General features: G+C 44.4%; 1 protein-coding gene across 1 annotated transcript; it reads left to right on the top strand.

The window, feature by feature from the left end:
- The first annotated feature begins 930 nt into the window (after nt 1-930).
- LOC131284655 (transient receptor potential cation channel protein painless) lies at nt 931-8528 on the top strand. The gene is made up of 6 exons (XM_058313517.1): nt 931-975; nt 1076-1261; nt 4132-5995; nt 7682-7812; nt 7877-7977; nt 8090-8528. The coding sequence occupies exons 1-6, from the start codon at nt 931-933 to the stop codon at nt 8526-8528; spliced, it is 2766 nt and encodes a 921-aa protein (XP_058169500.1).
- The last annotated feature ends 5391 nt before the right edge of the window (nt 8529-13919 follow it).

The raw sequence follows: 13919 nt of genomic DNA, 5'->3' as shown, positions 1-13919 counted from the left end.
TCGGTTCGAAAACGCATCTTCTAAGCGCCGCCGAGCAGGGAGTTTCCGTTGTCACCAACCCTGCCCGACTCGATTGTCCGACTTTTCCGGTCAAACGAGTGCATCATCCATGGTGGGTCCTATCACATCACGATCGAGGCAGCACTCCACAATGAATCCAATATGCCGCCCATGGCAGGCAGTTTCTACACACACCGATGCGTGTTCCAAAGCCGCCGCGGGGTCACATATCGAGTCCGTGCTCCTCACACGCGCGCAAAGCGACAGTTTAGCGTGGGTTAGCTGGTCCGTTGGTTCGGGGGTTCGGATGGATTACCGCTGGTAGTCGTTCCCCGATCGTCCATAGTAGCGGTTGGTTGGAGTCAGTGTTCAAATTTCGTCTGGTCAGCGATTCAGTTCCGCCTAATTGGGCCCCGGTGGAAGTGCAAGTCGTGACGATCGCTGCTGCCAATCCTGGAGCAAAAGTGACAGTATTTGGGATAGGGGGGAAAAATACTGGCGGACATTTGCATATGAAACGAATAACTGCAATCAAGCTGGCCCCAGCCCGTGCCCCTTGTGGTGACAATTGTACAGAGTTTGGGTTTCGGGTCGACTAACAGCGAGGCGTACGATCGCCACAAACGTTGACTGGACCGTGTCCACATATGGAACTGTTCACTTCCCGTCACGCCACTGCCATGTGTCGATGTAGTCGCGTAGGTTTGTGACTGCCGTCATCGTCTTCGTTGTCGTCGTTTCGTACAACGCACCATAGCAATTAATACCCCAAAAATCGTGCCAGCAGCGAGATCGCGGAAGCAGCGGAAATCGTTCCAGTGCTGTACCCCGTTTCAGTGATTCTTTTAACCAGTGAAGGGTGTCTTTAGCGTCGGTGGACTCGTCCCTATCGTTTGCCGTGATTTATCAGGTTATCCCGTGCCCACAGCAATGGCATCACAAAAATTCCTACATCTGAGCCTAACCAGCCCGCAGGTAGGTGAAACGAACCACCTACTGATTGAGGGGATGCAGCAAATCGATTTTCACCGTCACAGCTAAGACAATGTCCAAAATCCGTTCGTTCCGTTTACAGCTTGCACTGAGGGCGAGCTTCGAGGCGCACGAGCTAACGGAGTTCCGGCGCGCGCTCCGGAATGGGGCCGGCGTGAATGTGCGCGATCGGGATGCCACGTACTCCATCTTCGAGCAGGCTTGCCGTACACCCGGAAAGAAAGATTTCATCAAGGCTTGCATCTACCATGGAGCCCTTGTGGCGGAGGTGCGTATGTTCGCTCGGATAAACCCCAACTCTACGGTGAACGAAGAAGTTACTAACCCTCGCAAGTGTAGCACACCCTTAATCCGCCCCTCATCACGCTCCGTGCCAGACTGAGCAAAGTGTCTCGAATTGTCTCGATCCAGTTTGGGTCGAGACCCCCTCCCCCCTCGGAGGGTGTGGTGGGTGTAGGCAGAAAAATTCTTCTTACGAAAATCGGCCCGTAATGGAACTGGGTGGTGGTCAAAAGTAAACACTACTATCTAAACTAACCGGTCGTTATGGTTTGAAACAGCTGCAAACATTTGTTCAGCTACCAGGCCCTGGGTTCGATATTTGTACGCCGGTCGGAGCCGAAGAAAATTATTAGTTTACACTTGAAAAGCCGAAGAGATCGGTCCTCCCTGATCCCGCCTGCGTTTACCATCTTTGGCTTCCCCGATAACGCCCAGCGTTGAGTATGATCAAGTGGATTGGAAGGAACATTTATTGAAGAAATGCAAAGAAAAGCGGTGGATGTTTAAGATGACTCTGCACCCATCGAATGGGAATGAACAATGTATTAGTGGGACTGCAACAATGGAAGTGGTGTGTGTCTCGAGCAGGAATGCGTCAATGCAAATAATTTCTCATTCAGTACCACGAATACAGCATTTCAAATATTGCATAAGGGCTGTATTAAGTTGGTTTTAATAACTCCTAAAATTAATTAAAAGTATAATACACACTAGTATAATAGCAATATCGTCAGGGGCTTAACTGGTTAACTGAAGAGACAGTCGTCCGTACAGGTGCCGTATGAATCAGCAGCTTAATGCGACGTTCGAAACATGAGCACCAGCCCAGCGAGCGGTTTTTATGATGCAGTCAGCGAACTGGAAAGTACCCGTTCGTGGAGTGATTGGCACTGTTGTGATTTTTCTGGGTTGGGTTTGACGCAGAACTTGCGATAATTGTTGAACTCAACAAAGACTGTTCTGATTTTACAAATATAACCGTATGCAGTAAACAAACATGGTGTGGATTGGAAATGGTAAAATAAGAATGTTAGACTTGAACAAGTAGAGGTTGTTCGCTTCAGAACATGTTGTAACGCACATTATATTTTAACATTTTTTCATAGCCTTAGGGGTTCTGAAAACAGGTTTTGTTATCAGTATTGAAATGCATAGTTACGTGGATTTTTTGGGAACAACTTATGGTAACATTTTGGTTTTCAGATAAAGACTTGGTTTATTTTATTTATTTCCATTTTATATTTAGAATTATGAGGTCAAATCTGCAATTTTATGATACGCAGGATTTATGATAGGTAGAAATGGACGGAACGTTCCACGATGCACCCGTTTGATGATGAGCGACGGCTCTAGACCGGGTACGTCTGGTACTCGGAATTTGTTAATCTATGTACATGTATTGACGACCTAACAACGGTAGGAAGGATGATGTTTGGTGCGCTGTTGCCTCAAGGTAGACGAGTGGCGGTAGGGCTGGCGCCGGATTCTGTGTCTAGTCGAATGTCGTATGTCAATGGAAAAAAGACAGTCGAAACTTGCTCCTAATCTTCTTCTTCTTGGCGTAACGACCTTGTTGGTCATGCCTGCCCGTTAAGGGCTTACGAGACTTTTTACCCTATGTGTACGTGGATAGTCAGTCCTCTCGTACAGGGGAGGGGTCCGGTCTCGGTTGGGATTCGAACCCACGTCGTCGAGATGGTGAGCCCCGGCGCTCATGGACAGATTTTCTAACCATCGCTACCGCTCGGCTGTCGCGGACCTCCAATTGCTCCTAATGAAAAAATTAAAAACTTGGTACGGGAATGTAGTTGGGTAGCATAGGAACCTTGGAAACTCAGCGCTGATTTGGGATGTCACTAAATGTTTCCGAAACGAGCTACTTTTGTTCATGTATTATTGTGGCGTTTTCATAGTTTTTATCGTGTGATGGGTTGATGCAAACAAATTCAGGAGCAGGGAAGTCCATTAGTTGATGTGTGTTCCATGGATAAATCAAGTTTCGTTAACATTCAAAATCATTGAATAGAATAATGACACGTGCAAAAACCTAGCAGATGATTAATCGTTCTGAAAAAGACCATAGTGCTTCGCAGCAGTTTGTAAAAACATTCGTCAGGATATTTGGCTGGTTCCTTAGGTGTAATTCAAAAAGCTCCACCAGCAACTGGCTGGCCTCGGTTGCGGAACGTTTTATCCGATAAGGAAGCTACCTTTACCGCAGGTATGCAAGGGCCCCCCTTCCCCTAAATGTATGCAAAGCCTAAAACTGTTTGCCCCCCAATATACGGAATGAACGTGCCATCTATGGATTGAATGAAGCTCCATTCATTCATGTCTCGCGCCGTTCTGACGGTTGGATGGAGCAAAATGATACAGCACGTGGTAAAAAACCTGAGTTGATGAGATTGTTATTTTTGTATCAAGCATCATCATAGCAACCGGTGGCGGTCGCGCGGTTACAAATTCACAAACAAAACAAAAGAACGCGTACGGTAAGCGCCAGCCGCGTATACGCTTGTGTGTTAGTTTCTGTTCGGTTGACCGCGCACAAACATTATGCCGCATGTTTTTAATGGCATGGGGTCATTTGAGAATTGCCGCTACAGCTCTATCCGACCGGTGTGGTGTCAGTGGCAGTTTGTGAAGCGACCGAGGCGGACGTATAAAGTTACAAGTAATAAAAGTGACTTTTTTTTATTCGGATTATTCGCCTGAGAAAAATACGGCTAGCCTTGTGACTCAGCAGACGTGTACGTGCAAGATAATAGTGTTGTTTTTAGTCTCATTGTTCTACGATATAACGAATTCGGTTTGCAAAACTGATGAAATAATTTTACCGTGTTTACACTGTTGCAGGAAAATCCCGTATCCAAAGAGTATCCGATACACATTGCGGCTTTGTCGTTCGATAGCGAAAATCTCTCAGTGCTGCTCGAAACCGACCGGCTGTACGTGGACCAAAAGTACGAAGATCGGACGGCGCTGTATTTGCTCTGCGAGCAAATATCAGCTGATAACTGGCAGTCGGTGTTCGAGTGCCTAAAGCTACTGCTAAAGTATCAGGCCAACATAAACGCAACCAATGAGGCAAATGTGTCGCCGATAGCACTGCTGGCGAGCGGTAGTGACCCGTGGCGAAGGACCGTCGTCGAGTACTGCCTGAACAACTACAGCGTGAACGTTGATTTAAGGCGCGGCCAGGCCCGGAAGGCGATCGAGAAAAACTTTCCCAACCTGCACATCCCGGCGTACGACATGGAGACGGTGACGGTGGAGATCCTGCGCAGCAGACTATCCGCCGGGACGGAGGATGGATTTCTCGAGGAGTACGAAAAGTTTTGCACCCAAAGTGGCGAGCAAGGTATGCGGGAGGACGATCGCAAAGAATTGCTTGCGGTGGCCGTGCACCGTGCCAAACTGCAGGCGGCAAAGAAGTTGGTAGAGACGCAGCTGGAGGGAGGAAAATTCATCGGACCTTCGAAGCTACTGTCGGGGCTGCTGGCAAACTGCTGCATACGGGGTAATGTCCGTGTGCTGGAGTGGTTGCTGGAGATCATTCCGGCGCATGCGGTAGCGTTAGTAAACGAAGATCCGCTCCTTTCGATGCTCGTGAAAGAGATCGATGTGTACAAGGATAAAAACAAGTGCCCGTTCTTCCGCAGCATGGGCATCTTGCTGAACGACCCACGGATCGAGATCGACAAAATCGACGTCAAACAGTTCTCGGCGCTGCACTACGCGGTTAAGTTTAAGATCGATCACGCACAGGAACTGCTACTCGCCAAGGGCGCCTACGTCGGTGGGGAAGATTTGTACGGCGAGCTACCGATAAGCGACATGGATCCGTTCCTGCTCGAGAAACATCTGGACTCGTGCGTGTCGAGTAACGAGCGGAAACCTGGCGATGAAGACTACGAGCTGAAGTTCGACTTTTCAAACTTTGTCCCACCGAAGCACAAGCCGAACGCTAGCGAACCGGTGGGAAAATCTGTCAGCGCACTCCCGTACGAAGACGAAATGTTACCGATCGTGCGGATGGCACAATCGTCGGACAACAAGCGTTTGCTGCGCCATCCCGTCATATCGAGCATTTTGCTGATGAAATGGTACAAGTTGAGCATTTTCTTCTACCTGAATCTGCTGGTTTGCACCATATTCTTCGTATCGTTCATCTTCTTCGTAGTGTTCTGCTATGGGCGGGATGATGCCCCGTTCAAGGTACTATTTCGCGGGCTATCGCTAGTCGGACTGGTGTACCTTATTCTGCGCGAGCTGATACAATTCCTACTGAACATGCGCGTGTACGTGCGATCGGCCGAAAACTACATGGAGCTGCTGCTAATTTTCGCCTCCAGCACGGTGCTAATTTATGAGTTTGGCACCGAAACCCGGCGCGTCGCGTCTGCCTGTGTGATTTTGCTGTCGGCATTGGAGTTTACACTGCTCGTCGGCACCCTGCCCGTGCTCTCCATCTCAACGCACATGGTCATGCTGAAAACAGTGTCAAAAAACTTCCTCAAGTGCCTGGTGCTGTACTCGATCATTTTGCTTTCGTTTGCATTCAGTTTCTACACCCTGTTCCGGGTGAGCGACAACGGGAATGCAACGGCTACCGGCGCCCCAACAACCCAGGACAAGGCGGACGATGGCGAAGACGATCAGTTTAATCAGTTCGGCGAGATCCCGCTGGCCCTGATGAAGACGGCCGTGATGTTGACCGGTAAGTTGTGGTGGTGGGAAAGGGAATTCCTAACTACGCGCGCATGACATCAGCGTAAGCAGCAAATGACTGTACTGACGGATGCTTGCGATTGTGCATCTGTTTAAGATGTATCAGATACGGTGTGTGAAACCATCAATCGCGGGTACTATCTTCATTGTGGCAACACTGACCGACCCTGCTTGTTAGCCGTTTTACATTTTTAAATGCTTTTTCCTACAACATACTTGCATGAAAAAGATCACTGAAATGTGTAAAATAATAATTCTTTTTATAAAACAACGATGGTTTTAGAATCATGAAAGTAGTTGATCGCCCAAGATGGACGAATCTGCAGTTTTCTAAGCATTTTATATAGAAATTGCCAAACTCCATAGATTATTCGTGCACAATTTAATGCTTGCCTTATTATCCAGGTAGCAGAAACATCACATAAAGTAAACATGAGTAAAATGAAATAAAATGAAAGATAATAATCCAACAAAATGGCTCAATTTTGAAATAAAAAGTCATCATTCCCTTCGCGATGATTTGGTGAGTTATAATTCAACGCTTTTAACAATCTTTGAAATTGAGTAATTAAAATTAATTTGGGGGGTGCCCATGGCGCAGCGGTAGCGCGAGGAAACACCACGTCACAGGTGTGGGAATCGAATCTCGAGTCTGGCACCCTCCGGTATTACGAACGGCTGACCACCGATCTATAATATACCGCCTTTCGGTCACACAAACTCTCTTCGGAGAGAGGCCTTGTCCCACTAGGGGATGTCGTGCCACATAAAAAAAAATAATAATTTGAATTACGAACACTAGTTCATTTCGAACTAAATACGGGCTTAACTTTGTAAGTGTTTCAAACTCTTTATAAAGTTGATGTTCAAATTGTTCTTATAAGTGCTTTGCGTAGAACTTGTGGCTCTTATTGATTGACCTTTCAACCAGCTCTACCTTACCTCGCGGGTCTTTAACACGTTGACTGCCAAGCGTTTTTAGCACACTTTTTAAGAACAATCTTTTTTAATAAAATTTGCTTAAAACATTTATTAAATCAACGATTTTTGAAAGCTAAGCAAAAACTTAGCTTCTCAAAGAATTGACAAAAAATATTACTATAATTTTTATGTTGCATTTTCATTTATTTATGGATAAAACACTTTTTAGAACTTTTTAGAACTATCACCCACTTTTGGGTAATATGGCAGTCAACGAAAAAAATCGTCTTTCTTAGTTTTTGCCACTAGGTCAATCCTTAAGAAGTGCTCACGCTTATGTTTTGCTAAGTAAGCGTTTACTGACCGTGACTTATTCATCGTGTGCCTAATCACATCGTGTCCGTGACGGAGTTGTGTGAAGTGCTACCGAAATTGTGCTGCTGTCGTGAGCTATCTACTCTAGGACAATTGCCCACCTTTCAAGGTACTCATAATAGGTTATCTGACTCATCTACTGAGGATTGATTGCCAACTGTCCTGGTTCGGTTGTTGGTGGTCCAGAGCTGTTATTTTTCGCACAATTAGAACCAAAAAAAAAAAAAAAAATTAAGAAGTTTGAAAAAGAAAACCCAACGTACTGTATCTGTTCATAAAGTTTAAGTTTTCTTACTTGGCAGAAAATTATCTACTCATCTAATGGAAAATCAATAACAACAGGAAACTAAATGACTTTTTCATTACTTTATCATTTCAGGCGAATTTGAAGCCGCAAACATTAAGTTCCAGCAGTCGAGCTTGAGTTACATCATATTTGCGCTCTTTCTGTTCTTCGTGTCGATTGTTTTATTCAATCTGATGAACGGTTTGGCCGTGAGCGACACAACGGTATGTGCAAAAGTAAGGAATAGATCATTAGCTCTTATTTTAATGTATGCTGTTATTTTTGCAGACCATTAAAGCCGAATCTGAGCTCATCGGTATTGTTCAGAAAGTGTTTGTCATCTACAAGTATGAAAACGCGCTGAAAACATCCAAACCGATAAGGTTTATGTGAGTATCGTAAAGTACACGACATGGAATGTTTAGTCATTTTATATTTTTTAACTAGAAGTCAAAAGTAAAACTGTTATAATCTAACATTCTTTTCATTATTTTATGGCAGTATGGACTGGTTGTCGTGCCTGTTCTCTTCCAATAGCTTGCAGCTCTTCCCAAACCTCGTACCGCTGAAGTACATAACCATCAAACCGAACCAGTCTAACGCCATCCTGATCAAGTCATTGGTGGAGCGACAGGCAAGCAACAACCTGGAGAAAGGAGATGTAGAATTGGGCAAATACTCGGAAGCTGAGCGTTTACTATATCGAACCGACAAGTTCGGCAACGAGTGCTGCATAATGCCGTGCTTGAGGTACAACATGGATGGGAAGATTGTAAAATATGCTCTGGAAATTTTACACTCCCGACAGGAAAACGTTGGCTCGATCGAGTACAGGGTTTCGCGTATAGAACAGAACATCGATCGGTTGTTGCAGGAGCAAATTGAGATGAGAAAGATAATGCAGGGTATTGCGGAAGTGCTGCAGAAAGCGAAAATGTGACATAACAGGTACGATATCGGCGACACAGCATTTATGTTTGTACATTGTTGACCCTACTCATAATGGAATATGTACTTCCGTGCCGTTGAAACTTTGGTTGATACACGCTTCTCGCCTCTTCCATACATCACGATTAACGGGTAAACAATTCGAAAGCACGCACAAATGAACAAACCAAAGGAAATGATCCAGGGCATTAACATACCTTCTTGTTCGGGTGCCTAACGGTTGTATACTTTTGTTATACTTTTCTGACAGAATCTCACACGATATCGAATATCCGGTTTAACAATTGTCCACGATTCTCACAGAGTTGCAGCTAACCATACAATTATTTATTATCGCTATAACTTAACTAGTGCGCACTGGTTTTTGATAATCATTTGTTTCAACTATTTCATCATTACGACCAAACATACATACACCAAGATGATAGTGCTATCACGAAATGTGCTTTTAAAGTACGCTGGGTTGTGAAGAGAATCTCGGATCAATTACTTTTCGAATTTTGTATTAACTCAAAACTCAATGTTATTTGTAATAAATGTTAGAAAAAATGCACTAATAAAAAGTGTCATTACGTTGTAAGTTTGTTACGACCGAAAACAAGAAGAGGAAGATTCTTAGTAACGTAAAATGTTTAATATCAATCTCGGAAAGAAAATTCATTGCAGTTTCTTATGTTTGATGATAGTATTAGTTATTTGAATAAAGCAACTATTCATAAGCTTACCAAGAAACAATTTGATGCGCTTTTGCTTTTTCGCAGAAAAATGCACAAGAGTTTAAAAAGTGTAATGCAAATTTTATTTGAGAAAAGCTTTTTCAAATTCCTTGCGTGTTTCAGAGATTTGACTAATTTGATTGAAATAAGAAAATTTAATGGTAGAAAGATCGCTGAATTTCTTTACCATTTTCACTCAACACATTAACTCACGTTGACTGAAAAGCGTTTATCACACATTTTAGTACAATCTTTTTTAATAAAATTTGTTTATAACATTTATTAAACCAAATATTTTTGCAGGCTAAGTAAAAACTTCGCTTCCTAAAGAATTGATATTAAATATTACTATAGTTTGGATGTTGCATTTTCATTTATTTATGGGTCAAACACTTTTCAGAACTGATTTTTGCTGTCACCCACTTTTGGGTGACATGGCAGTCAACGTGTTAAAGCCGTGCACACCGATATGGTGGTAAGCACATCTGTTTGGCTTCGATCACGCCATATGGTATTAAATATACACACGTGCAACATCCTTCTTTTTTCATATACGTAAGATTGTTAGAATATAACAAAAAACCTTTTTGCTCCGGCCGAAGTTCCGAGCGTGAATCGTGTGGCTTGTAAGGTCTATTTTGTATTAATAATAGACTTTGAACCAGCGGGCTTTATTTTGAATCAACTTTGGCAAATCTTAAACCAGTAGTATCAGGCCCCTATAAAGTAAAACGCTTCGAGTTTTCACTAAAGAAGATTTACACTACCTAGTTAATTTGGTGAGCTCATAAGTAACTATGGCTTCAATCTAAAAAATAACGAATGTTAAACTTCGGCACAAGCTGGAGGCTGTTAGCAGAGACTGAAGACCAAGACTTGCTTCCAGCCTTTGAGGCGTTTTTGAATTTATCAGCTCTCTTAACGATTGTTGCACAATGAGACAGACTGTTGGTTTCTTTTTATCATTATGTTTCTGTTTATTCAAACCTTCTGTATGGGGCCTTTTCTGGTCATTTTTTCATAATCAGTCTTCCAATTTCGGCATTGTGACTCATTACTGCTTCGTGGGATTCATATCCGTCGACGTTCTGAATGTTTATGAATCTCAACAATTATTTTCTGTTAGGGGATTCGGCAGTGGTACGGTAAAGCCAACATATGAACTTCATTCAATGCAATCAAAGTACTAGGAAAGGCTAGTGACTATGATATCACAATATCTTGCAAAGATTATTGAAAAGATGAAATGCAAATATAACCATGATTACCATTTATAGCAGCACTTTGATAAATAATAGCTTGTGGTATTGGGAGCTTTGGTTTTCACTAAGTTTCAATAATTTAAACAAGCTAATTTTGCAAATAGGAATGTAATTCTCCATCAATTTATACTACGAGCTGATATACTACGCCATGATATCATTATGACTAACTTGCTTCCCACCAAACGTAACATCACTAAGAGATGCGTCAACCAATTTTATACCATTTCAGCATGGTAACTCTCGTATGCATCCTACTTCATGAATAATACCGCACCGAAAATATAGAGAATTGCTCCGAAGTGCAATGGATAAAAACCTGCCAACATTTGTTACTTTTTTTTTTATATGATCGACCTCTAAGGCGACCTCTCTGACCCTTTGTCCCCATCCCGCATGTGCACCAATAAGGTAGAGCTAGGATGGGAGGGTTTCGGAAGGACAAAAATCTCCTTTTACGGACGTTGTGGCACGCGACGATCCCCTGAAGGGGGAAAGCGAATGTCGCCGAGAGGCTTCTAGACAACCTTTGGATCAACAGACCAAAGTTATCCTGCTCTCGACGATGGACTCAAACGGGATACAATTGACATGGTTGCCCACCAATTGAATTACTCCCGTTTACTACCCCCTAAAAACCTTCCCGAAGCACTCGCTGGAAGCTCCCAGCATTTCCCCTCCCGACTTATCTCGGAGATATAGGAAGGACCTGTTCAGGTTGACGCCTCACATGGTTGCGTCGTCGCGAGCGGTTCCTCTGCGCCGGTTGTGGTGGCACTAGCTGTGCATTTGCAGTAGCGAGGTCGCGTCTGGCATCCTCCAGCTCCTGCTCGTTGACCGCCTCGAGCACGCGTAGCATCGCCTCGTTTCTACGCTCGAGCACTTCATGGTTTCTTCGTCGGACCGTCCTGTTCCGCAGCCGCCTAATGCGTTGGAGTAGATTCCGATGTTCTCTGTTCCAGGCTACTCTTGCATTAGGCGCCATTGCATGAAGCCGGGCAGCCAGAGCCGGTCGATGACTCGGGATGCCCCCAATCCGCCTGGGCCGACTCTGTCCCCGTCTCCCCGCCGCTTCCGCTGCGTCTGCTCTTGTCGCTGCTGCTGCTGCAGTAGCTCGTTGTTGCTGCTCGACTCGCCATTCGTGCTGTAGCACCCTGGTTATTTCCGAAGCTGCTGTTGCGACGCGATTCCACGACTCGCGACTATGAAGCATATACGCTTGCAGGTTGTCCGCTGAGACGGGGATCAGCCCGAACCCACACAGCAATCGGTTGCGAACCTCGTCGAACCTTGGGCATTCGAATAGCACGTGCTCTGCCGATTCGACGACCCCTGTACACCTGATGCAGTCCGGGGATAGAGCAAACCCCTTCACGAACAAAAATTCGTGAAAGAATCCGTGACCCGTGAGTACCTGAGACAGGTGAAAGTTAACCAGCCCATGACTCCGGGTTGCCCATGGCTCTATTTCGGGTAGAAGACGATGCGTCCACTTTACGAACCGGCTAGCTGACGTCTGCATGGCGATGTCATCCCACTCAAGTTGCCACCTCGAGTATGTGACAGTTCGTTGCTCCTTTCGTATATCTTTTGCCGCTCTTCCCCAACATTTGTTACTTATGATACTCTTACGGTACTCTTACATATTGTTGTATTTGTTATCAGAATTCTTGGAATAATGTCCTAGCCTGTTCTTGACCAATGTTCGGCTATGTTATCGTTACTCTAGCCTCAGCTCTTTCATTCCATGTTGTGGCGTTGAACAAGAGTGTTCGCTTTTGATAAACTGTTAGCGCTATAAACACGCCTTTATTGTGTAGGTAAGTGATTGCGGCATATTTAATACTTCCAATAGTGATACTACCAAAAAAGTAAGACATTATTAAAATATTTGTTTCAATAACAGATTGTCGATTGCTCAACACATTTCACTTGGGCTATCGATCGTTCGTTGTATTAATCTTTGGAGACTTACGCATTTTCCTATGGGGCTTAGGCTTGCTGCAGAAATAGATCTCAACTGGCCAAAATCGAGTACCCTTTTTCAAAAATTTTCAACCTGGGTGTTGTGTGATTTGGATGAAATTAGTAGTAGTGTATCCAGTGATCATGGAAAAAAAATATCGTCCTCCAATTGTTGCGTTTACAAAAAAAAAAAATACTGCATCTTTCGTGATCAACCCGAACGCGCATTTTTCGTTGAGTGAGATCGACAGTATATAAAACATTGTTACCAATCCGGTAAGATGTGAAGTGAAAGTGCTCTTTATAAAACAAATGTAACGTCCCCACGCACTGCGTTCATAAGCGTATGTTGTTCTCTATTCTTCATGCCCCTTTTGGTGTCCGTCATTCTAAGTTGGGTTACCCGTATAACTTGTTATCTTGTTACTAGCAAAGCGAGCGCGAAAGCGAGATGCACTATTCGAACACTTTCCGGGTTTTCCCACGCCTTCTGTGAACGGAAAGGGCAATTTTTCTTGCGCTCTGATTGGTTTAATTAGGACAAGGGCGAAATCAGGAATCGAAAACATATCCTACATTGACTTCAAGGCGGCCTATTACAGCATTCACCGGCAACAGCTGTGGATGCTGATGAAGGAGTTTCAGTTTCCAAACAAGCTGATCAGGCTGTGTAGGGCGACTATGGGTAATGTGATGTGTTCCGTAAACCGCTGTTTAAACGTAGCAGAATATCCAGCGGGAACGATCTTATTCGTCCGATCTGTCAAAGTGAAGCTTTGTTTACGTTTTAGTTTGTTTGTGTGATTTAAATTGGCGGCAGCTAAAAGTGGAATTGTGAATCATTATCAAATATAAAGTTTATGAATGGTGTTGTCGGGGGTCCGCGACAGCCGAGCGGTAGCGCCGGTTAGAAATTCGACCCATGAGCGCCGAGGCTCACCACCTCGACGGCGTGGGTTTGAATCCCAACTGAGACCGGACCGTCCCCTGGACGAGAGGACTGACTATCCACGTACAACAGGGAAACAAGTCTCGAAAGCCCTTAACAGGCAGGCATGACCAAGAGGGCGTTACGCCAAGAAGAAGAAGAAGAAGAAGAAGAATGGTGTTGTCGAGTTCCTCCTTCAAAATTTTGCGTAGAAGACTACTCGCATTTTGGTTTCTCTCCAACAACATCGGCCGCATCCTTATACGTTGCCTATACCGACGTTGTTGTAGCAAGCGAATGAAACTTTTCATGAAACGTTTCAATTAAGCACCTGCGTCCGTTCTCGCCAGGTCGTAGTTTCGCATTTTCTAAACATAGCGGGAACGAAATCCGTTTTTTTCATATGGAGTTTCCCGTCGTCCAGCGGGATTCCCGCTGGCTGGCGGGAATATTCGTGCGATTCCCGCTGTGTCTAGTCGTCGCTTTAGAAGGTGTGATAAGACGAGCAGGTG

The sequence above is a fragment of the Anopheles ziemanni genome, chromosome 3 (assembly GCF_943734765.1).
Source record: "Anopheles ziemanni chromosome 3, idAnoZiCoDA_A2_x.2, whole genome shotgun sequence".
Classification (NCBI taxonomy): domain Eukaryota; kingdom Metazoa; phylum Arthropoda; class Insecta; order Diptera; family Culicidae; genus Anopheles; species Anopheles ziemanni.
The sequence above is the reverse complement of the archived record's forward strand: the minus strand, read 5'-3'. Positions and strand labels throughout refer to the sequence as shown.